Below are 25,335 nucleotides of genomic sequence, written 5' to 3' on the forward strand. Positions count from 1 at the left end.
ACAGACCAGTGCTTCTTGGCTCTCCAAATACCTTCATAATGACCACCATTAAAATACAGTAGCGTAGTAGGCCTAAGTATTCATTAAAAACAAGGCACCGGCTTTATTTAACAAGTATATTTAAAGTTTGTCACATTCATCAACAGTCAAGCACAATACTGTCACACTTTCCGTGGGCGGGTCAATCCAAACGTCGATAGCGTCGATACCATCAGTATTGGATGGACACTCACGTGACAAGATTGATATTTTTCATCGCTAATGTTTATTTTTTTTACAAATATCTGTGTTTTGTTGTTAATTGTGTTACATTGTTGACATTATGTTTGCAAACTTTTTACGTTTACTCATAATGACCAGTACAGTAGCGTAGTAGGCCTAAGTATTAATAAAAAAAAACAGGGCACGGGCTGTATTTAACAAGTATATTTAATGTTTGTCACATTCATCAACAGTCAAACACAACATTGTCACACTTTCCGTGGGCGGGTCAATCCAAACGTCGATAGCGTCGATACCAAGGGCGGCATCAGTATTGGATGGACACCCATGTGACCAAATCAATATTTTTCATTGCTAATGTTTATTTTTAGAAAATATCCTTGTTTTTTATTTTTTTATTTTGTTAAATTGTTGACAGTATGATAACAAACTTTTCATATTTATTGTTTACTTCATTGTTATTAAAGAGTATAATTAGATCGTCTAATCAGGGAAAGAATAGGACAGACCAGTGCTTCTTGGCTCTCCAAATACCTTCATAATGACCACCATTAAAATACAGTAGCGTAGTAGGCCTAAGTATTCATTAAAAACAAGGCACCGGCTTTATTTAACAAGTATATTTAAAGTTTGTCACATTCATCAACAGTCAAGCACAATACTGTCACACTTTCCGTGGGCGGGTCAATCCAAACGTCGATAGCGTCGATACCATCAGTATTGGATGGACACTCACGTGACAAGATTGATATTTTTCATCGCTAATGTTTATTTTTTTTACAAATATCTGTGTTTTGTTGTTAATTGTGTTACATTGTTGACATTATGTTTGCAAACTTTTTACGTTTACTCATAATGACCAGTACAGTAGCGTAGTAGGCCTAAGTATTAATAAAAAAAAACAGGGCACGGGCTGTATTTAACAAGTATATTTAATGTTTGTCACATTCATCAACAGTCAAACACAACATTGTCACACTTTCCGTGGGCGGGTCAATCCAAACGTCGATAGCGTCGATACCAAGGGCGGCATCAGTATTGGATGGACACCCATGTGACCAAATCAATATTTTTCATTGCTAATGTTTATTTTTAGAAAATATCCTTGTTTTTTATTTTTTTATTTTGTTAAATTGTTGACAGTATGATAACAAACTTTTCATATTTATTGTTTACTTCATTGTTATTAAAGAGTATAATTAGATCGTCTAATCAGGGAAAGAATAGGACAGACCAGTGCTTCTTGGCTCTCCAAATACCTTCATAATGACCACCATTAAAATACAGTAGCGTAGTAGGCCTAAGTATTCATTAAAAACAAGGCACCGGCTTTATTTAACAAGTATATTTAAAGTTTGTCACATTCATCAACAGTCAAGCACAATACTGTCACACTTTCCGTGGGCGGGTCAATCCAAACGTCGATAGCGTCGATACCATCAGTATTGGATGGACACTCACGTGACAAGATTGATATTTTTCATCGCTAATGTTTATTTTTTTTACAAATATCTGTGTTTTGTTGTTAATTGTGTTACATTGTTGACATTATGTTTGCAAACTTTTTACGTTTACTCATAATGACCAGTACAGTAGCGTAGTAGGCCTAAGTATTCATAAAAAAAACAGAGCACGGGCTGTATTTAACAAGTATATTTAATGTTTGTCACATTCATCAACAGTCAAACACAACACTGTCACACTTTCCGTGGGCGGGTCAATCCAAACGTCGATAGCGTCGATACCAAGGGCGCCATCAGTATTGGATGGACACCCATGTGACCAAATCGATATTTTTCATTGCTAATGTTTATTTTTAGAAAATATGTGTTTTTTATTTTGTTAAATTGTTGACAGTATGATAACACATTTTTCATATTTATTGTTTACTTAATTGTTATTAAAGGGTTAGGGTTTGTCACATTCATCAACAGTCAAGCGGGTCAATCCAAACGTCGATAGCGTCGATACCATCAGTATTGGATGGACACTCACGTGACAAGATCGATATTTTTCATCGCTAATGTTTATTTTTTTTACAAATATCTGTTTTGTTGTTAATTGTGTTACATTGTTGACATTGTTTACAAACTTTTTACATTTATTGTTTACTTAATTGTTATTAAAGGGTATAATTAGATCGTCTAATCAGGGAAAGAATAGGACAGACCAGTGCTTCTTGGCTCTCCAAATACCTTCATAATGACCACCATTAAAATACAGTAGCGTAGTAGGCCTAAGTATTAATTAAAAACAAGGCACAGGCTTTATTTAACAAGTATATTTAAAGTTTGTCACATTCATCAACAGTCAAACACAACACTGTCACACTTTCCATAGACGAGTCAATCCAAACGTCGATAGCGTCGATACCATCAGTATTGGATGGACACTCACGTGACAAGATCGATATTTTTCATCGCTAATGTTTTTTGTTTTTTTTACAAATATCTGTGTTTTGTTGTTGTTCATTTTGTTACATTGTTGACATTGTTTACAAACTTTTTACGTTTACTCATAATGACCTAGTACAGTAGCGTAGTAGGCCTAAGTATTAATAAAAAACAGGGCACGGGCTGTATTTAACAAGTATATTTAAAGTTTGTCACATTCATCAACAGTCAAACACAACACTGTCACACTTTCCGTGGGCGGGTCAATCCAAACGTCGATAGCGTCGATACCATCAGTATTGGATGGACACTCACGTGACAAGATCAATATTTTTCATCGCTAATGTTTATTTTTTTTACAAATATCTGTGTTTTGTTGTTAATTGTGTTACATTGTTGACATTGTTTACAAACTTTTTACGTTTGTTTACTTCATTGTTATTAAAGGGTATAATTAGATCGTCTAATCAGGGAAAGAATAGGACAGACCAGTGCTTCTTGGCTCTCCAAATACCTTCATAATGACCACCATTAAAATACAGTAGCGTAGTAGGCCGAAGTATTCATTAAAAACAAGGCACAGGCTTTATTTAACAAGTATATTTAATGTTTGTCACATTCATCAACAGTCAAGCACAACATTGTCACACTTTCCGTGGGCGGGTCAATCCAAACGTCGATCGCGTCGATACCATCAGTATTGGATGGACACTCACGTGACAAGATCGATATTTTTCATCGCTAATGTTTATTTTTTTTACAAATATCTGTGTTTTGTTGTTAATTGTGTTACATTGTTGACATTGTTTACAAACTTTTTACGTTTATTGTTTACTTCATTGTTATTAAAGGGTATAATTAGATCGTCTAATCAGGGAAAGAATAGGACAGACCAGTGCTTCTTGGCTCTCCAAATACCTTCATAATGACCACCATTAAAATACAGTAGCGTAGTAGGCCGAAGTATTCATTAAAAACAAGGCACAGGCTTTATTTAACAAGTATATTTAATGTTTGTCACATTCATCAACAGTCAAACACAACACTGTCACACTTTCCGTGGGCGGGTCAATCCAAACGTCGATCGCGTCGATACCATCAGTATTGGATGGACACTCACGTGACAAGATCGATATTTTTCATCGCTAATGTTTATTTTTTTTACAAATATCTGTTTTGTTGTTAATTGTGTTACATTGTTGACATTGTTTACAAACTTTTTACATTTATTGTTTACTTCATTGTTATTGAAGGGTATAATTTGATTATCTAATCAGGGAAAGAATAGGACAGACCAGTGCTTCTCAAACTTTTTTCACCACCTCAGAAAACACTTGTGGCTTTCCAAACACCCTCATAATGACCACCATTAAAATACAGTAGCGCAGTAGGCCTAAGTATTCATTAAAATCAAGGCAGGATTTTTTCTTTAACAAGCGTATTTAATGTTTGTGGCCACTGTAACGTCACACACAGTTTGAACAGTAACACCGTGTTTGATTATAGGAAGTTAAAACACTTAAATCAAGTGATTCTTTGTCGTACCACTAGATGGAGCCCTCCTACTTTATGTTTCACATTTCTTTTTCATTAATTGCTGTTTAAAATGTACATGGTAATTGGGATTTGTTATATATTGTAGGCTATATATTATATAATATAATAATATCCATCAATTTTCTACCGCTTGTCCCTTTCGGGGTCGTGGGTGCCTTTCAAAATCATGTCCAACCAAAGGCTGTGAATACTCATGTACATGTGATTTCTTAGTTTTGTATTTCTAATAAATGTGCAAACATTTCTAAAAATACTTGTTCCCATTGTCATTGTGGGTTATTTGTGTATAGAATTTTGAGGACAAAAATGAATGTATTCCATTTTGGATTAAGGCTGTAACATAACAAATTGTGGAAAAAGTGAATCGTCGTGAATACTTGATACTTTTGTAGTTGAAGACGTTTGTTTCCAAGATGTTTATATTTGATAAATCCCCACACTGCTTTGCAAAGCAGGCCTTTATGTTATTTATGAACAAGCTTGTATTTTGTATTGGTGCAGAACCGTACTGCTGCTGCTGCATAATATTCCAGCTTATCCCATACAACTTTTTCACTTCCGATATGTTACCGATATTGGAGCCTTCAATATTAGCCGATACCGATATGATCTGATACGATATCAATATCAAGTATTTTGTATTGTGGAATGTTAGAAAAGGCCTGATCCAGGGAAATTACTCAAAAAGAGAACAATGGTAGATATGGAAAACTCTAGCCTATTTATTGTTAACTGTCGGCAACAGATTTACACTGATTAGATTGAAGTGGAGTGGTAATTTTTTTGTGGCGACTAATTCATTACACTAAGTTGAATGATTCACACACATTTTTGCTACTAGATACTTTCCAATACACTTCTGCCTTGGAGACTTATATATTATAAGTCAGTTTTTTTCAACCTTTTTTTGAGCCAAGGCACATTTTTTGCGTTGAAAAAATGCGGAGGCACACAACCAGCAGAAATCATTAAAAAATGAAACTCAGTTGACAGTAAAAAGTCGTTGTCGCAATTGTTGGATATGACTTTAAAGCATAAACAAGCATGCATCACTATAGCTCTTGTCTCAAAGTAGGTGTACTGTCACCACCTGTCACATCACACCCTGACTTATTTGGAGTTGTTTGCTGTTTTCCTGTGTGTAGTGTTTTACTTCTTGTCTTGCGCTCCTATTTTGGTGGCTTTTTCTCTTTTTTTGGTCTTCCTTTGAGCGATATTTCCCGCATCTACTTTGTTTTAGCAATCAAGAATATTTCGGTTGTTTTTATCCTTCTTAGTGGGGACATTGTTGATTGTCATGTCATGTACATTGTGGACGCCGTCTTCGCTCCACAGTAAGTCTTTGCTGTCGTCCAGCATTCTGTTTTTGTTTACTTTGTAGCCAGTTCAGTTTTAGTTTTGTTCTGCATAGCCTTGCCTAAGCTTCAAAGCCTTTTCTTAGGGGCACTCACCTTTTGTTTATTTTTAGTTTAAGCATTAGATACCTTTTTACCTGCACACTGACTCCCGCTGTTTCCGACATCTACAAAGCAATTAGCTACCTGCTGCCACCTACTGATATGGAAGAGTATTACACGGTTACTCTGCCGAGCTCTAGACAGCACAGACACTCAACAACAACACATCATTTGCAGACTATAATTACTGGTTTGCAAAAAATATTTTTAACCCATATAGGTGAAATTAGATAATCTCCCACGGCACACCAGACTGTATGTCACGGCACAACAGTGGTTGAAAAACACTGTTATAAGTAATATGCAACTGTATTTATTTGATGCTTTTTTATATTGATTACAATGCAATATTGTTAAATTAAGGATGTGTATTACTAGCCTGTGTGCTGTTGTGTGCTTAGCTGTTGTGTAGCTCCTAGTAGCCTACAATGTTTACCTTTTCGTAAATGACTTGTCTGAAATAGAAGAAAAAAACGACCTTGTGTGATTATTGGAGGACATTTAGATGTTAGCTGGCACGAGTAAATACGCTGAAGAACTGTTTGTGTCGGAGCTTATAGCGGAGATTTTAGATGCAAGCCGATACCACCCGATACTTATTTTTGTATTTGCTGCTATCGGACCAATATCAGATTGAGACAGCTTTAATTATATTACAATATTTCGTTTAGCTACAGGAGCAAGGAAAATGATAAGCACAATTTCAAATTTTAGGGCCTGTATTGTATTGTTTATGTTTTAGTTTACTTTAGCTCAGGCCTGAGCTGGAAGGCAAAGCTCTCGATTTAACGGTCGATCTACGTTCCCATCCTCACCTATGGTCATGAGCTTTGGGTTATGACCGAAAGGACAAGATCACGGGTACAAGCGGCCCAAATGAGTTTCCTCCGCCGGGTGGTGGGTCTCTCCCTTAGAGATAGGGTGAGAAGCTCTGTCATCCGGGGGGAGCTCAAAGTAAAGCCGCTGCTCCTCCACATGGAGAGGAGCCAGATGAGGTGGTTCGGGCATCTGGTCAGGATGCCACCCGAACGCCTCCCTAGGAAGGTGTTTCGGACAAGTCCGACCAATAGGAGGCGACGGGGAAGACCCAGGACACGCTGAGAAGACTATGTCTCCCGGCTGGCCTGGGAACGCCTCGGGATCCCCCGGGAGGAGCTGGACGAAGTGGCTGGGGAGAGGGAAGTCTGGGCTTCCCTGCTTAGGCTGCTGCCCCCGTGACCCGACCTTGGCTAAGCGGAAGAAGATGGATGGATGGATGGATGGCACTTATTTGGAACATCCCACAGGTGAACGGGTGGGTGCCATGATTGGGTATAAAAGCAGCTTCCATGAAATTCTCAGTCATTCACAAACAAGAATGGGGCGAAACCAGCAATTCTGGAAATTCTTTTTAACTTGGAAAATGGGTAGTTAGAATTTTCAGAATGGTGGAATGTGTTGAAGGGTGGAATGGTTTGAATAGGTTGAAAAAATGTGGAAATGGTGGAAGTTTGAAAAATGGCCGGTTCATTTTGAATGGGGAAAAATGTCCCGGAAAACCTGGAATTTTGGGAAATCTGGGAATTTTTTGGAATTTGTCAAGGGAAAGCATGCGATTCCCGAATAGGCTGAACACTTTCAAGTTGGAACAGTTTGAATCGGATGAAAAATGTGGACTGGAGAGCGCGCCAAAATCTGGAGAAGAAGAATAATAATAAATAGATTAATTTTGGTGCATTCCCACAATTAGGTACAAATATTATGAAGAGCTTATACATTAAAATTCCTATATTTTCACCGGGAGAGCAGCCATAAGTGCAATACGAGTTGGACATGATTAGCTGTATTTTTGAAGCTGTGCTCAGGTGTCATGAAGTGAGGCCAAAGACGAGCTGAAGGGTTAAGATGGTGTGCATTTCAGAGGTCACCTCAGTGAGCTTCATGTTGGTTCAACACCACCATCACGGAGACTGTCAACTTGTAAACACAGGACCGTCATCCATGTGGGTGGCGGCACGTCCGGCATCCTCTCCTCTGGAATCTGACACTGCAATCGTCAGCTGCATTGAGGAGTGGAGGAAATACAATTGTATTTGGTCTCCAAAGTTCCAGGCAGCTACTGTTATTAGACCCATCTTGTTCAAAGATTAACAGTAATTACAGTATAAGGGCAGGATACATTTTCATCTTATCACATAGACAGAATATTGTCGGACAACCGGTAAATCAATGATGGATTCAGGAAGCAAGGAATTTCCGGTTAGGTTTGTTATTCTTGGGATTCCAGGTGTACCTGATTGTTTCTTTGACCTAGTGACTCAGCTTTCTCTGCTCTACATTTTCATATCAGACCGTAAATGACAATTGTCGGGATGACAGCTTGACAGTGATTCATTCCCACACGTCCTGTGACGCTTTGCACCTTGCAATTTAGGTCAATGTTGACATGCAAGGAAGCAAATCAGTCTGAATAGGAAGATTTGGGCATTGATGAGCCATATCAGGATATACATACCTACGTATATTGCATCTAATCTTTAGACGTCAGTGGCTTACCAGTTTGGAGATGTGTTATTGATGAGGCAGGAGTTGAAGATGAAGTCCAACTAAAAATTGAGATTGTAGCTTTGAAAATAGTGCTAAGATTAGCCACATGTTGTTGTTAGTAGAGATGTCCGATAATGGCTTTTTTTGCCGATATTGTCCAACTCTTAATTACCGATTCCGATATCAACCGATACCGATATATACAGTCGTGGAATTAACACATTATTATGCCTAATTTTGTTGTGATGCCCCGCTGGATGCATTAAACAAAGTAACAAGCTTTTCCAAAATAAATCAACTCAAGTTATGGAAAAAAATGCCAACATGGCACTGCCATATTTATTATTGAAGTCACAAAGTGCTTCTTTTTTTTTTAAACATGCCTCAAAACAGCAGTTTGGAATTTGGGACATGCTCTCCCTTAGAGAGCATGAGGAGGTTGGGGGGTGTATATTGTAGCGTCCCGGAAGAGTTAGTGCTGCAAGGGGTTTCTGGGTATTTGTTCTGTTGTGTTTATGTTGTGTTACGGTGCGGATGTTCTCCCGAAATGTGTTTGTCATTCTTGTTTGGTGTGGGTTCACAGTGTGGCGCATATTTGTAACAGTGTTCAAGTTGTTTATACGGCCACCCTCAGTGTGACCTGTATGGCTGTTGACCAAGTATGCTTGCATTCACTTGTGTGTGTGTGTGTGTGAAAAGCCGTAGATATTAAGTGATTGGGCCGGCACGCAAAGGCAGTGCCTTTAAGGTTTATTGGCGCTCTGTACTTCTCCCTACGTCCGTGTACACAGCGGCCTTTTAAAAAGTCATACATTTTACTTTTTGAAACCGATACCCATAATTTCCGATATCACATTTTAAAGCATCAGTTAATATGGGCAGTCCGATATTATCGGACATCTCTAGTTGTTAGCATCGTTACCCTTAACTTGAGTTTGAGTTTGAGTTTATTTGGGACATGCAAGCATACAACATGATACATCACAATTTCCACTTTCTCTTTTCAACATGTTGGAAAAGGAGTAGGAAGAAGCAGAGTTTATTTAATCCTACCCCCTTTTCTTTTACGTAGCAGTTGCTAAAACTTTTGCTCACTTCCTGTTCTCAATGTATTCACAATATACTCCATAAGTAAGCACAATAAAAATAAATAATAATTAGTGAAGTAAGTTACATTTCATATGCTGAGATGAGTAAAATTATTTTGAAAATCAATGGATGGATGAAATAAATTCAGAATGTTTATCTTCTTTGTACTTTGTAAACACTTTAAGTTTGAAGAGTTTCTTGAAGTGGATCATATTAGTACATTGTTTGATTTCTTTGCTTAATCCATTCCATCATTTAATTCCACATACTGATATACTGAAGGTCTTAAGTGTTGTACGTGCGTACAAATGTTTTAAATACAATTTTTCTCTAAGATTATATTTCTCCTCTTTTGTTGAGAAGAATTGTTGTATATTCTTGGGTAGCAGATTGTAGTTTGCTATATGTATAATTTTAGCTGTTTGCAAATTCACTATGCCGTGGAATTTCAGTATTTTTTAATCAATAAATAAAGGGTTTGTATGTTGGAAACGCAGCACGGTGGAAGAGGGGTTAGTGCATGTCCCTCACAATACGAAGGTCCTGAGTAGTCCTGAGTTCAATCCCGGGCTCGGGGTCTTTCTGTGTGGAGTTTGCATGTTCCCTCCGGGTACTCCGGCTTCCTCCCACCTCCAAAGACATGCACCTGGGGATAGGTTGATTGGCAACACTAAATGGTCCCTAGTGTGTGAATGTTGTCTGTCTATCTGTGTTGGCCCTCTGATGAGGTGGCGACTTGTCCAGGGTGTACCCCGCCTTCCGCCCGAATGCAGATGAGATAGGCTCTAGCACCCCCCGACACCCCAAAAGGGACAAGCGGTAGAAAATAGATGGATGGATGTATGTTGGAAACAGAAGTCCCGCTTGGTGAATATTTTTATCTATCGAATAATGATAGAAGATTTGAAAAATACTACACTGTAATACATATAAGACATAAAAAAAAAAGGAATTTAGCACTTAAAATGTGTTGTATGGAGGTTCGTTTGTGTCTTTGTTACGAAATATTTTTTTAGAAAATGTATGTAACTGGATTTTTTTGCGCTTTGATTTTGAAAAAAAAAAAAAAAAATCATAATTTTTTTACATCAAATTATGCTGACAATTTCATTGATTAAAAAGTGAATGTGTAATAATTCAGTGTAAAAAAAATTGGTGTAAAAAAACTTTGGAGCAGAAAAAAATTGCGTAGAAAAATTAATTGCAAAAATATTCAGTGTAAAAAAAATTCTGTGCAAAAAAAATCAGTGTAAAAAAAAATTCAGTGCAGAAAAATTCAGTGTAAAAAAAATTCAGTACAAAAAAAAAATCAGTGTAAAAAAAAATTCAGTGCATAAATATTTGTTGCTTCAAAACTTAAGCACCTCTGAGACAGAACTGATTGCTTTAGTCTTAATTTACTGCAAGTGGGTCTTGCGGTTAATAAAACTATTCTGATTCTGATTCTGATTCTGATTGATATTTCTGCACTGAAATTTTATTCACTGAATTTCTTTACACTGAATTTTTATACAATGATTTTTTTTCACGCTGAATTTTTACACACTGAATTTCAAAACACTGTATTTTAACAAATTGAATTATTAAACACATTTTGCACACACATTTGTATTTAATGAAATCATCAGCATAATTTGTTGTGAAATAAAGTCAGTTCACATCATTCAAACGCATAAATTACATAAATTCAGTGTAAAAAAAAAAGCTTTCGGAATAAAAGCACTAATTAACCTCCGTAGCATTAATTAGACGGACAAACAAGGACGACAGAGCAGACAATTATAATCAACTATTAATATTATTAGCTATTTTTAATTACAATTTTACAACATCATTGCCACCTCAGTCTGTGCATGTATAAACGAGTAAAACACCAATACAGTATTTATTATCCAATTTATTGTTGAAAACTTAGTGATCGACTGACCCTGGATGATAGATAATCAAATTTTTTCCAGATAAATTTGGTTTCATTCCTGAAATAATATAAACCTACATAGTCATTTATTGGCTTATGCGAAAAAGGGGTGCCTCAGATGTGACCTTTTGATTGACACATCACTCCACCCAATAGAAAATAGTTCTATCCTGCCGATTGCTTTCTATCCAACATGCTCAACTCTGAAGGTTAAAAGTACCAGCGGTTCACTTTGGACACGTTTTTTTCTGGCAGGGTTAACAATCGCTGCAGCCAGTTTACTCATAAACTGACAACACAGGTGGCGTGCAAACCTTTTTCCTTGAAGTCCTTGCCGCTTGCGAAAGAGAACACGCCAGCATAGAACTGAGTGTGCTGGCTTCTGCATGGCTGGACGTCAAATACATTACAACTGACTAGGAAGCAACTTTAAATGAAAACTTTTCCCTCCAGCCTTACTTTTTCAAATACATACGAGTCCAACACAATCCATTCTGTGATGCTTGTTGACTAAATAATCATCATAGCAATTATTTATTTATTAATTTATTTTTTTGTCCTATCCAGCTACTCAGACAAATCATATTGTTGACTGTACGGATTCACTTTACAAAAGAGAAAGTGTGGGATACTTCTCATGTTGCCTTATTTGTATTAGACTTTATTAAATGGATTTATATTATTATTTGGTGCAGGAAGACAGAGGGGGAAATTGCAGGGACAAGAGGGGGATAAGACAGAGCGATAACAACAACAACAACAGCGGATAGGATATGTACAAATATGATGGTAAAAATGATAGCAAAGAAGCAGTTAGTGAAGTAAATATCAATAACACAGAAATGACAATGAGCATTATTACACTACAAATAGAGCAATACAAATACCAATAGAAATATCACTATTGATCATACTTGCCAACCCTCCCCAATTTTCCGGGAGACTCCTGAAATTCAGCGCCTCTCCCGAAAACCTCCCGGGACAAATATTCTCCCGAAAATCTCCCGATTTTCAGCCGGAGCTGGAGGCCACGCCCCCTCCAGCTCCATGCGGACCTGAGTGAGGACAGCCTTTTTTCATGACGGGAGGACAACAGGGTGACAAGAACTAAATCATCCAGACTAGATATAAATTGTATTATTATGTTTATCTTACCTAAAAATAAATATATTTATTAATTAAAAATATTTTTACTATATTTTGCTAAAAACATCAAAATTAATTGTATTTTTTTTGTATTTTTTCTGACTCCTTATTCCATCCAGCCATAGAATTAAAATAAACATATTTGAAATAATTAATTTTATATTATCATAATAATTCATTTGAAATTACCATATTTAATTATTAAAATAATTGCTTGTTTATCAACAACTTTAGCATTTTATTCATTACATTTTGAAGCTCTCAGAAGCCAAGTTATGTTATATTCCTTAAGATTTATTTATGCAAGTTTTAAGTATCAATTATCCAAACACAGTTTTGTTTGCATATTTTCAGGATATATATATATATATATATATATATATATATATATATATATATATATATATATATATATATATATATATATATATATATATATATATATATGTATGAAATACTTGACTTGGTGAATTCTAGCTGTCAATATACTCCCCCCCCCTCTTAACCACGCCCCCAACCGCGCCCCAACCCACCCCGATCACGCCCCCCACCTCCCGAAATCGGAGCTCTCAAGGTTGGCAAGTATGCTATTGATAATGAATAATAACAATAATTACCTCTATTATCAACAATACAATTGTTTCCAATGCAACAATACATACGTGTAATGATAACTTGAAATACAAAAGAAAGCAGATAAATGGAGGGGAAGAAATAGAAGCAAACTGTATTAACCTTGTAGATTGTTATAGTAACAATAGGTTAAGCTTTGTCAGTGTGCCATGTGTTACCCAGTTTCCTCTAAGGCAGACCTGGGCATTCTACGGCCTACCCCCTTTGTGCGTCCCCTGTCAAGGCCAATCATAAATTACAAAATACATTTAAAAAAAGTATCTATGTCGAGTGTGCAATACAACGGTGCTGCTTTTGTTTTGAAAAGCGTTATTTGTATTACTTCCGTGTGGACTATGCTCGTGCACGATTGTGAGTGAATGTGAGCAGCGGCAATCACATTTTACAAAATAAATTTAAAAAAACATCTATGTCGTGCGTGCAATACAACTGTGCTGCTTTTATTTTGAAAAGTCTTATTTATGGGCGTATGTCCGTGTGTAACCTGTGAGTGAAGGTGCACAGCGACAAGTGATGCACGATTACCCCCGAGACGCTAAAAAGAGAAAAGTTGATGAGGAATGGCGTGTTTTCAACAAGACATGGACTGCCAAGTATTTCTTTACAGAAATGAAAGGTAAAGCCGTGTGCTTAATTTGTGGTACACAGGTTGCTGTGTGTAAAGAATATCATTTGAATGGCCACTACACCACCAAGCACCAGGAAAAATAGCGGAATCTGTCTGATGAAGCGCGCGCAAGGGAGGCTGATGTGTTGATGGTAAAACTGCAAACCCAACAAGGACTTTTTGGCAAATTTCACACCCCCAGAGATGCAGCTGTCAGGACAAGTTTCGTCATTTCTCACAAAAATCGCCAGAAAAAGTCGGGCGTTTTCTGACGGAGAGTTTATTAAGGAGTGCTTATTGGACTCTGTTGCACTGATATGCCCGGAGAAGAGGGGCGCATTTGAGAACGTGTCACTCTCCCGACGCACTGTAACGAGGCGGGTTGAGACCATCGCTGGGAACTTGGAGCTTCAGCTGAAGAACGGAGCGGCCGACTTTGACTGTTTTTCGCTGGCTTTGGAGAGCGCTGCGATGTACGTGACACCGCCCAGCTGCTCATCTTTTTACGTAGGATAACTGCAGACTTTCAAATGAATGCAGTCAATTAAAGAGACAACCACAGGTTGTTCACATAGGTAAATGCGTGTTTGGACATGTTAGGACTGAAATGGGACAAGCTGGCAGGTGTGACAACAGATGGTTGTCCAAATCTGACGGGCAAAAACGTTGGACTTTTAAAGAGGATGCAGGATAAAGTGACAGAAATGGACATTTTTGCATTGTATTATACATCAGGAAGTGTTGTGTAAGACAGTGTTCAAAATAAAACCATCAAAAGCAATCTGCTTTTGTATAAAGTTAAGTTAGGTTATTATTATTATTATTATTATTTATCTTACGATATATCAAAAATAATTTGAGCAAAATTGAATTGAAATATTGTCGATGTGGCCCTCCAGCAGTGCTCGGGTTGCTCATGCGGCCCCCGGTAAAAATTAATTGCCCACCCCTGCTCTAGGGGAACAAGGTTAATATATGTATGATGTAACGTGAATATATGCATGAGTGTTTGTATGTACATGTACTTGCATATGTACAATACAGATATTTAAGTGGCACGCCACATCTTTAATGTGGCCGCCATGTCATTTTTTTTTTGGTCCACCACTTCGTTTAATTGTTTTACTGTATGTGATTTGCCACATTATTTTGTGTAGTCCGCCACATCGTTTTATTGTTTTCTGTGGCTTGCCACATCGTTTATTGTGGTCTGCCACATTGTTATTCAGAGTTGAATTGTTTTTTTTCCCCACACTCGTAATATCTTATCTTACATTCTAATGCCCCATATTTATCATTAGAAAAATGCATTTATTAAAAAAAAACACACCGCACAAGGGATCAGCAAATATGATACAGCTATTTTTAAACATATAACCCCTAAAGCAGGGGTGCTCATTACGTCGATCGCGAGCTACCGGTCGATCTCGGAGGGTGTGTCAGTCGATCACCAGCCAGGCATTAAAAAAATAGTCCTAAAAATGAGCGATCATAAATCTTCACTATGACGTCACTTTCGTCACTTGATTGACATTCACGGCACCCGAGGGTCTTCTGAGATGACGCTGGCTGCTGCCAGATCATTAAAATTACCGACTGGAAGGCGAGAAACACTTTATTTCAACAGACTCTGGCGCCGTACCTGTCGTCAAAACTCCAAAGACCGACTGCACAGTTGCGCTAACAAAATAAGAGTCTCAGAAAGCTGGCGTGCACAAGCTAGCAAGCTACGGAGTTTGCCGACAATGTATTTCTTGTAAAGTGTATACAAAGGAGTACGGAAGCTGGACAAATAAGATGCCAAAAACCAACCACTTTCATGTGGTATTGGACAGAAAGGAGGACTTTTTTTCTCCTCCATTGGAAAATGCGGACGTTATCAGCACCACTGTCTGATTCCTATCAATGCAAGTCATCACAATCAGGTAATACACCAACTTATATTCTTGTCTTCATGAAAGAAAGGAATCTATATGTGTTATACATGCTTGTATTATCTTTAAACACTTTTAACTTATTAACAATATTAACTATATGTGTTAAACATGCTTGAATTATCTTTAAACACCTTTAACTTAACAATATTAACTATATGTGTTAAACATGCTTGTTTTATCATTAAACACCTTTTATTTTTTAACAATATTAACTATATGTGTTAAACATGCTTGCATTATCTTTAAACACCTTTTACTTGTTAACAATATTAACTATATGTGTTAAACATGCTTGCATTATCTTTAAACACCTTTTACTTGTTAACAATATTAACTATATGTGTTAAACATGCTTGCATTATCATTAAACACCTTTAACTTGTTAACAATATTAACTATATGTATTAAACATGCTTGCATTATCTTTAAACACCTTTAACTTGTTAACAATATTAACTATATGTATTAAACATGCTTGTATTATCATTAAACACCTTTAACTTGTTAACAATATTAACTATATGTATTAAACATGCTTGTATTATCATTAAACACCTTTATTTTTTTAACAATATTAACTATATGTGTTAAACATGCTTGCATTATCTTTAAACACCTTTAAGTTGTTAACAATATTAACTATATGTATTAAACATGCTTGTATTATCATTAAACACCTTTAACTTGTTAACAAAAACATATATTTCATAAATAAGTAAATGTAAATGATATATATGAATGAGGTAGATCCCCACGACTTGATCAATTGAAAAGTAGCTTGCCTGCAGAAAAAGTGTGAGCACCCCTGCCCTAAAGACACAGCATACATTTCCTCTAATTCAATATAGATTTATTCCGTTTTTTCCTTATTGACAGTCAAAAGAATAGGAAGTTGTAAATGTAATCCAAAGGTCATCAGTACAGTAGTAATTAAAATGTATATCTTGGAATTTCTTGCAGCGCCGTTATCAGTCCCCAAATTGCCACACGTGCAAGTGTTTCACCAGGAAACGCGTTCAAATATTGACTTAGAACACCATATTTTGTGTGTTTTTTTGCCTTTTGACACATTTTTTCTTTCTGGAAAGCCCCCGGCTCCGTTGTAACAAATTCACGAGCAAAGTAAGTAAGGAGTATCCACACCTTATCTTTTAAGTAGAATAGGAAAAAAGCTCTTATATTGTAGTAAAATGTAACTGTTTTTTTTGTTTTTATCACCTAAATGTCTCAGGCTTGTGTTTTTGATGTAATTATTTAGCCACAAGATTGTTAAAGTACCTCTTCTTTAAACTATATTGCATGTAAAATAGGCAGCCAAATGATGCACACAGTTTTATATATTTTGCCCAAATCCACTTAACTCACACATTTTAGAAATGTAAATGCAAAGTCCATTTTAAAGCAACACCTGAAGTCCTCAGTTCTATAATAACGTAACAACTTTAAACCTAGGATAAAAGAGGCATACAAACCATTTGTGGGCAATAAAGAATCTTCTATTGAATAAAGTGGATGAACGAGCTGATCCAGGCACAAAGTAGGAGTGTTCCAGGCACTATGAGTAGGCGGGGTCAGACATGGAACAAGATGGGCTGAGCCTCACCTGCTGTAAAAAAAAAAAAAAAAAGTTGTACCCTTGAGCAACACATGCTCATGCCACATAAAGATGTGGACATATGCATGAAAGGGAAAGAGACCTGAGCATCAGGGAGGAGAGTTAGCACTTAGCCTGTTACATTTGAGAAAATAAATACAATAATGGCAGCTATGTGTAGGAGACCACTTTTACTTTGTGTGTTACTTTTGGTGTCCAGAGGACTGAGCCTGCCCAGCGTGGAGCGCTCTGAACACACCGAGGCCAGCAGCGAGCATGGGACCGCCACCACCAGCTCCACCTCTGGGGCCGCCAACGCCACGGACTCGGGTCACGACAGTGACGGTCATGATGACGGTCACGGCGGGGAGCCCATCACTACCTTACCCATCGTGTCCTGGAAGTGGCACCACGTTTCTACCCCGTACCTGGTCACTCTTTGGGTCCTGGTGTGCTGGCTCTGCAAAATTGGTGAGTCCTAATACTGTCATCAAGAATGACTGTGCATGTGAGCTGTGTGCTTGGTATTTGTATGTATTTTATGTATTTTTATCTATTTATCTATATTCTTATGTTTTTATGTGTTATTATGAATTTGCACTAAATTAGTTTTGTTTACAATTTCGTTGTACAATGACAATAAATATATATTCTATTATATTCTATTCTATTCTAACAGTTTTACCTAAAGCCCAGTTAGGGTTTATGTTTGCTACGAACGATGGGAGACTGGGCTTTCTGCTCCGCCGCTCCCAGTCTGTGGAACGCTCTCCCTGACCACCTGAGGGCACCACAGACTGTGGATGCTTAAAAAAAAAAAGGCTTAAAACCCCTTCTTTTTAAAAATGCCTTTTTTTTTTTAGATATATGCATACTAGTTTTAGCTATTTGGCTGTTCTAGTTTTTATTTTTATTAATTTTTGATTATCTTTTTATTTTTATTTTTAACACTGTAGCACTTTGAGGTTGTTTACTCAATGTAAAGTGTTTTTTACAAATAAAATCTATTATTATTATTATTATTATTATGTTGAAGTGAAAGCATATTTTTGACCTCATCACTGACCTTTCAGGTGACCATCCTCAGATAAGGTAAAATAGGATAAATGTACTGTAACGTCACAGCTTATTGACAGTTAAAAACTGTATATGTTACAGCAATGAACTGTTGTTTCACAGAAAAATACTGAAATTATAGTCCATAGTCCAAGGGTTCTGAAATGTTTTGACCTCGGGGCATACTTGCCAACCTTGAGACCTCCGATTTCGGGAGGTGGTCGGGGGGGGCGTGGTTTAGGGCGTGGTTAAGAGGGGAGGAGTATATTTACAGCTAGAATTCACCAAGTCAAGTATTTCATATATATATATATATATATATATATATATATATATATATATATATATATATATATATATATATATATATATATATACATACATATATAAGAAATACTTGAATTTCAGTGAATTCTAGCTATATATATATATATATATATATATATATATATATATATATATATATATATATATATATATATATATATATATAAACAAGAGAAATACTTGAATTTCAGTGTTCATTTATTTACACATATACACACACATAACACTCATCTACTCATTGTTGAGTTAAGGGTTGAATTGTCCATCCTTGTTCTATTCTCTGTCACTATTTTTCCAACCATGCTGAACACCCTCTCTGATGATGCATTCTGCTTCGTCTCCTTGTTGTGTGCGCATGTTGTTCACTGCACTCTCTAAAAGCCCTAGATGTTAATGTCACATATGCATGTACAGTAGATGGCAGTATTGTCCTGTTTAAGAGTGTCACAACATTGCTGTTTAGGGCAGACGAACTGCTTTACGGTAGACGAAAACGTGACTGCTGTTGTTGTGTGTTGTTGCCGCGCTGGGAGGACGTTAATGAAACTGCCTAACAATAAACCCACGTAAGAAACCAAGAACTCGCCCTCGATCATTCTACAGTTATAACGAACGTCATTGGGCAGGCACGCTGTTTATATTGTGGGAAAGCGGACGTGAAAACAGGCTGTCGACACGTCACTCAGGTCCGCCTGAATTTCGGGAGATTTTCGGGAGACAATTTGTCCCGGGAGGTTTTCGGGAGAAGCGCTGAATTTCGGGAGTCTCTCGGAAAATCCGGGAGGGTTGGCAAGTATGCCTCGGGGGCCCAACTTTTTCAGTATAGGGGGCCCACTTAAAAATGAACACTGAATTAGTCATTTGGATGTCAATTATATTAAATAATTATATCTAACCCACTTACAGTTTAACAGGATAAACCTTGGGAAATGATACAAAAAGCATGTGATTATTATCACGTTTTGTTAGCTTCTTTTGTTTTGCAGAACAATGGACAATACATGTAGGTTTGCTATTATATATATATTTTTCTGGGTAATAAAGCATTGGTTTTGTTAAGAACTGTAGATTATAATGCTTAATCCAACTAATGACGGGGATGCTTGAAACTCAAATTATTGCTCCCAACTTAAAGCCCACCAATTAATGAGAGATAGGTGTTAAATTGAATGTCCATCAGACTGACAGTTGTGTCCATGTTCGATGCTGGAGGACACTGAGTGGACAATTGTCCAATGACCTGTCGTGGCATATAGTGATCAGAGTCATTATTTTCCCTGTATACACAACAGAAAGGAAGCACTGTGGACACTGTAAATGTGTTTCCGTGTTTGTGGACGTGCCTCCTGACATAAATAAGGGGCTGTCTTCGTCTCTGCCGAAAATGAAGCCTTTTATTTTATTTTTTTAATTTTTATTTTATTTTTTTCCCCACAGTGATACTCTGTGTTTGCTAAAAAGCATACGATGTTCCAACATGGAAATTGTCACATTTTGCAAAATGCAGCGTTGTGATGTTTTTAGTTGGTTATCCAGTAACAAACGTGTCCGCATCATCCAACTTACTGCATCACCATTCATAAGATTAACATGATAAATGATTGTGACCACGAGGTGTCGCCAAAATAAGAAAAAATAAAAATAATAAAAATAAAAAACACCACTCCACTTCAATTTTAAAGACAGCATAAATCTGGCATAAGTTTAGTGTTTTTTACACCTGTCATTGTCACGATATGATTCTGATTCTTGGCGTGATTATTGGGTTCAGAATCGATTCTCGATTCAAAACAATTCTCGCAATACATTAATTGTTGTGCTGTCATGATTAATCACAGGTTATTTCATCATTTAAAATAACTTGGAAAAAAGAGCCCAAAATTTGGACACAGATGCAATTTTATCATCAGAATGTCAAACAGGAACAATTGAAAAATATTTTACTGGAGTGCGCATTATTCATTTGCTCAAAACTTGCTAATAGTATGCAATTTTATCATCGGAATGTCAAACAGGAACAATTTATAAATATTTTACTGGAATACGCATTATTTATTGGCTCACAATTGGCTAACAGTATGCAATTTTATCATCAGAATGTCAAACAGGAACAATTGAAAAATATTTTACTGAAATGCGCATTATTTATTTGCTCAAAATTTGCTAACAGTATGCAATTTTTTCATCAGAATGTCAAACAGAAACAATTTAAAAATATTTTACTGGAGTGCGCATTATTTATTTGCTCAAAACTTGCTAATAGTATGCAATTTTATCATCGGAATGTCAAACAGGAACAATTTAAAAATATTTTACTGGAGTGCGCATTATTTATTTGCTCAAAACTTGCTAAACAAGACAATAATGACTGTGCATGTGAGCTGTGTGCTTGGTATTTTTATGTATTTTATGTATTTTTATCTATTTATCTATATTCTTATGTTTTTATGTGTTATTATGAATTTGCACTAAATTAGTTAGTGTGAATGTTGTCTGTCTATCTGTGTTGGCCCTGCGATGAGGTGGCGACTTGTCCAGGGTGTACCCCGCCTTCCGCCCGATTGTAGCTGAGATAGGCTCCAGCGCCCCCCGCGACCCCAAAGGGAATAAGCGGTAGAAAATGGATGGATGGATGGATAGTTTTGCTTACAATTTCGTTGTACAATGACAATAAATATATATTCTATTCTATTATATTCTATTCTAACAGTTTTACCTGAAGCCCAGTTAGGGTTTATGTTTGCTACGAACGATGGGAGACCGGGCTTTCTGCTCCGCCGCTCCCAGTCTGTGGAACGCTCTCCCTGACCACCTGAGGGCACCACAGGCTGTGGATGGTTTTAAAAAAGGCTTAAAACCCCTTCTTTTTAAAAATGCCTTTTTTTAGATATATGCATACTAGTTTTAGCTATTTGGCTGTTCTAGTTTTATTTTTATTAAATTTTTATTATCTTTTTTTTTTTTTTTTTTCAAACACTGTAGCACTTTGAGGTTGTTTACTCAATGTAAAGTGCTTTTTACAAATAAAATCTATTATTATTATTATTATTATTATGTTGAAGTGAAAGCGTATTTTTGACCTCATCACTGACCTTTCAGGTGACCATCCTCAGATAAGGTAAAATAGGAAAAATACAGTAAAATAAGGTAATAAAGAATACATTTCGTGATTCATCTGCGTTTGTACATAATTAATGCAATATTTTTTTTATGATTAATCACATGAGTTAACTGGTTATTTTTCACTGCCCTAATTATTTGGTATAAAAATCACAATACCGATAATAACCGGATATCAAACCATACATACTTTCAATATATTGTAGTGTGGAATGCTCGAAAAGGCTTGATTAGCCCCTCTGTAGGTCCTTCAGTTTGTCCCTATAAAGCGGGGGTCAGCAGCCTGCGCCTCTAGAGCCACATGCTTTTTCAAAAATGTTTGGAAATGGGAAAAAAAGCGGGGTGAACATTTTTTTGTTGTATTATGGTTTCTGTAGGAGGACAAACACGACACAAACCTTCCTAATTGTTAGAAAGCCCACTGTTTAATATGTTTATGCTTCACTGATGAGAGTATTTGGCGAGCGTCGTTTCGTCCTACTAAATTCAGCGGCCCTTGAACTCACCATTGGGTGGACTGTGACGCAACAGTTTGTTTACATGTACAACTTTCTCCGACGCTGCCACATAAAGACGTGTTTTATGCCACTCCTTTGTCTCATTTTGTCCACCAAACGTTTTGTACTGTGCGTGAATGCACAAAGGTGAGCTTTGTTGATATTATTGACTCGTTATGGAGTGCTAATCAGGCATATTTGGTTACTGCATGACTGCAAGCTTAATCGATGCTAACATTATTAGAAAGCCCACTGTTTAATATGTTTGTATGTAAGCTTCATTGATGAGATTATTTGGCGAGCGCCCGTTTTGTCCTACTAAATTCAGCGGCCCTTGAACTCACCGTTGGCTGGACTGTGACGCAACAGTTTGTTTACATGTACAACTTTCTCCGACGCTGCCACAGAAAGACGTGTTTTATGCCACTCCTTCTTCGTCTCATTTTGTCCACCAAACGTTTTGGACTGTGCATGAAATGCACAAAGTTGAGCTTTGTTGACGTCATTGACTTGTTGCAGTGCTAAACAGGCATATTTGGTCACTGCATAACTGCAAGCTAATCGATGCTAACATGCTATTTAGGCTAGCTGTATGTACATATTGCATCATTATGCCTCATTTGTAGCTATATTTGAACTCATTCATTTTCATGTCCTCTGTGTATTTAGTTTATTTTTCCATGTGTCATGACACATTATCTGTATGTAATATTGGCTGCTTTTCTGATAGTTGTTAGTGTGCCATGTTGTTCCAGACCACAGCAAACGTTACCCAGCTTGCAAAGGTTGTAATAAATCCATTAGAAGAAGACAGCCTGCCGTTTCCTTTAACTTGGACACACACATCTGTACCTTTTGGCCATTTCTAAGACATTTACAGGAGTTATCTCAACTTCTGAGAAGTTTTACTAATGTTTTCCAATGTTGTAAAAATGTGTAGAATAAATATTACGACGCAGTCATTTTGATAGTAGGCTAATATAGCTAATTAGCCACTTACATCATGTGTTGCCTTCATGATAACACAAGTCTTGAATTTTTTTGCGGCTCCAGATCTATTACTTTTTTGTATTTGTGGTCCAATATGGCTCTTTCAACATTTTGGGTTGCCGACCCCTGCTATAAAGATAAGTGCAAAAGTATCCTGACAAACACCACATTCTGACAAACACCAGGAGGTATACAATGCAGTAAGTGTGTCATGCACCTTTTTATTGCAATTGAATGAGGCTTTGATTTGACTGTCTTATCTTGAAATAACCAACTGATCCACTCTAAATCTGAACACCAACATAATGCAATGTTGACTTTAAACTTACTCACACTCGTGAGCTGCAAAATCCGGACAATGATACCAATTTTCCCAGATCTTGTTTCCTGCTCGAGGACTGACAATGCTTGCTTTCTTCAGTGCTCTACATTGCAAGTCAAGTTTTGTTAGCTTCTTTTCTTTTTTTTGCAGAACAATGGACAATAAATGTAGGTTTGCTATTAGAGGTGGACTTTATATTTGTTGATAGTTTTTTTTCTGGTTAATAAAGCATTGGTTTAATTAAGAACTGTAGACTATAATGCTTCAAATTGTGGTATTTGTATGATACCAAGTAAATATTGGGCCAATAATAATAACAATGATACATTTTTCGTGGACATTTTTTAAGAACTTTAAATTATTTTTGTGATTTAAAATAGGGACAACACATAGTAACAAGAATATGCAATTTCAGAAGGAAAAATATACGCAAGCTGAACTGAAATGCTAACGTTAGCATGCTAACTGCTAACAATTAGACTATGTTAAGTACCAAGTTATGTGACTCTGAGGGGTTTGGCTGCAAAGAGTTGAAATGGTTGCTGTTGAAATTTTTCAAATCGGTGGAGAAATGTTGAAGTAATAACATGTTGAATTGAGAAATGGTATTACAGGGATTTTTGGAATTTGTCAAGAGAAAGCCCGCGATTTCCGAATAGGCTGAACAGTTTGAAGTTGGGATGGTTTGAATCGGATGAAAAATGTGGAAGGTAGCTCGCGCCAAAATCTGGAGAAGAAGAAGAATAACTCGATGAGGCAATTCCCTGAAGGAATTGCGTGTGAATGCTCCAATGCTGAAGTTGAACTAAAATCCTGGAATTTTTTTTTAATTGTTGAAGTAGAGCACACAATTCCCAAACAGGCTGAATATTTTGAATTTGGAACAATTTGAATCAGATGAAAAATGTGGAAGTTGTGGAACTTTGAAGGATGTCCCATTGATTTAAATGGGAATTTCCCAAAAATGTGGGAATTTTGGGAAAAGCGGGAATATTTTTGAAAATGGTGGGGGAGAAAAAACTTGAATGGTCTGTGTGAGTTGAAATGATTGGTGTTGGATTTTTTCAAATTGGTCAAGAAATGTTGAAGTAGTAACATGTTGAATTGAGAAATGGTATTAAGGAAATCCTGGAATTTTGGGAAAACCGGGAATTTTTCCAGTTCACAAAACAACTTCATTTTTGGTCCTTATTAAGAGGAATGTTTTGACGGTGGAACAGTTGAAATGCGTTGAAAACACGTGGAAGGAGTAGTCGCCATAAAAAAGGGTGGAAATAGGGCTTTGGAAAACCAGCAATTCTGGAAAATCCTTGAATTTTTTTAAACTTGGAAAAAAGGTAGTTTGAATTTCCAGAATGGTGCAATGTGTTGAAGGTGGAATTGTATGAATAGGTTGAAACATGTGGAAATGGTGAAAGTTTGAAAAATGGCAAATTCATTTTAAATAGGGAAAAATGTCCCGGGAAATCTGGGAATTTTTGGAATTTGTCAAGGGAAAGCCCGCGTTTCCTGGATAGGCTGAACAGTTTGAAGTTGGAATGGTTTGAATGTTGAAGAGTTTGAATTTCCAGGAAAATCTGAATTTGGTTTGAAACTTAGGAAAGTGTTAGTTTGAATGTCCAGGATGAGTTTGATGTGTTGAAGGTGGAATGGTTTGAATCGGTTGAAGAATGTGGGAATTGTGGAAGTTTGAAGAATGACCCATTGATCTAAATGGGAATTTCCCAAAAATGTGTGAATTTCAGGAAAAGCGGGAATTTTTTTGAAAATGGTAAAAATTTGAATGGTCTGAATTAGTTGAAATGTTTGGTGTTGAAATTTTTCCAATCGGTCAAAAAATGTTGAAGTAGTAACATGTTGAATTAAGAAATGGTATTACGGAATTTCTGGAATTTTGGGAAAACCTGGGAATTTTTCCAGTTCAAAAAAACAACTTAGTTTCTT

General features: G+C 36.7%; 1 protein-coding gene across 2 annotated transcripts in view; it reads left to right on the forward strand.

Annotated features, from left to right (window-relative positions):
* slc9a3.1 (solute carrier family 9 member A3, tandem duplicate 1) overlaps positions 1-25,335 on the forward strand; it is a 64,432-nt gene that overhangs the window by 1,851 nt on the left and 37,246 nt on the right. For both annotated transcript variants that reach the window (XM_061983291.1, XM_061983292.1), the window contains exon 2: positions 17,300-17,550. In XM_061983291.1, the coding sequence (XP_061839275.1) occupies positions 17,300-17,550 (251 nt within the window). The remainder of the gene's footprint in view (positions 1-17,299; positions 17,551-25,335) is intronic.

The sequence above is a fragment of the Nerophis lumbriciformis genome, linkage group LG21 (genome assembly GCF_033978685.3).
Source record: "Nerophis lumbriciformis linkage group LG21, RoL_Nlum_v2.1, whole genome shotgun sequence".
Lineage (NCBI taxonomy): Eukaryota > Metazoa > Chordata > Actinopteri > Syngnathiformes > Syngnathidae > Nerophis > Nerophis lumbriciformis.